The following is a 1,026-nucleotide window of genomic DNA, read 5'->3' as shown; positions in this document are numbered from 1 at the left end:
ATAGTACGATAACTAATGTTTAAAATTGCTCTAACAAAAATACCAAATGATTTCTTAGTTGTATGTAACTATCATTTGAATGAAAAGTTTTTTGAGATAGGGCGTTTTCGAACTGGCTGCCGAGAGTGGTGGTCGATCTTCCACTCGGCAGTGTTACATTAAAGATAGGAATTTGAAAAATGTATTTACTCATTTTCGACATTCAGTATGCAGCAACTGTTCTATTTGGAGGCAACTTTTCTTTCGTAATCACCAGCTTATTTTCATTTCTTTCAGGCAACGTTGTGGCCTTAATTGCGCAATTTCCGTAGCCACTTCACTTATCGGCGCGCTACGCATGGAGGAGAAGCTAGTGAATGTTATTTGCGCAGTGCTTTGCACACCGATTGAGGATTGGACAGAACTGGTAAGATGCACTCACAACACAAACATCGTTTTCAATCCCAATTGTCCCACTCATTCACTATTTTTTTTTTGTCTTACACAGAGTTGGGAGGAATCAATGTCGCCGGGCATTGATATGCTCTACCATTACGGTCCCTTAAATCGCGTGAAGAACAATGAAGGCATAAATGCGATTGAAACAAATGTGACGCACGCAAATTTTGACTACAGTCGATTTAGACGTCATATGCTCTCCATATTCGAACGCATACAACGGGTGGCGGCTACAACAGAGCTAACAGCTGAAGAATTAACTGCAGCCAAGGCGGATGAACCAAAACTTGAGAAAGAAAGAGAAGTTGATATAAGTGGACTTAGTGAACTGCTTGAAGTAATGCCCAGCGAACAGCGATCCAACTTTGCCAAATCACGTTTGGTCAGACGTAGCACATTGGAGGCGGTGGAAGACGACGATGAGGAAGAGTGTGATGAAGATGATTTGCGCAAAGTTGGCTATAGAAAAGAGTATGGCAGTCAACAGAATAAGACGGGCGAGAATTCTGAATGGGTGAATGAAAATTACGAGTTACCCACGTCGGAAGAGCTATTCAGTGATTTGGGTATTTGGTGGTAGAGGTTGAA

At 41.7% G+C, this 1,026-nt stretch overlaps 1 protein-coding gene across 1 annotated transcript; it reads left to right on the top strand.

Annotated features, from left to right (window-relative positions):
* Nucleotides 1-170: 170 nt before the first annotated feature.
* Nucleotides 171-1,020, top strand: LOC108357814 (uncharacterized). Its single transcript, XM_017608886.1, has 2 exons — nucleotides 171-406; nucleotides 488-1,020. The coding sequence occupies exons 1-2, from the start codon at nucleotides 338-340 to the stop codon at nucleotides 1,016-1,018; spliced, it is 600 nt and encodes a 199-aa protein (XP_017464375.1). The 5' UTR covers nucleotides 171-337; the 3' UTR covers nucleotides 1,019-1,020.
* The last annotated feature ends 6 nt before the right edge of the window (nucleotides 1,021-1,026 follow it).

Source organism: Rhagoletis zephyria, unplaced genomic scaffold (assembly GCF_001687245.7).
Source record: "Rhagoletis zephyria isolate East Lansing unplaced genomic scaffold, Rhagoletis_zephyria_1.1 Rzeph_scaffold_85051, whole genome shotgun sequence".
Lineage (NCBI taxonomy): Eukaryota > Metazoa > Arthropoda > Insecta > Diptera > Tephritidae > Rhagoletis > Rhagoletis zephyria.
This window is presented reverse-complemented; position numbering and strand designations above follow the sequence as displayed.

What these genes read in the sequence shown, in the direction of transcription:
- LOC108357814 (XM_017608886.1), top strand. Translation starts at nt 338, where the DNA reads ATGGAGGAGAAGCTAGTGAATGTTATTTGCGCAGTGCTTTGCACACCG. An exon ending in TTGAGGATTGGACAGAACTG is followed by an intron (nt 407 to 487) that starts GTAAGATGCACT and finishes TGTCTTACACAG; the next exon opens with AGTTGGGAGGAATCAATGTC.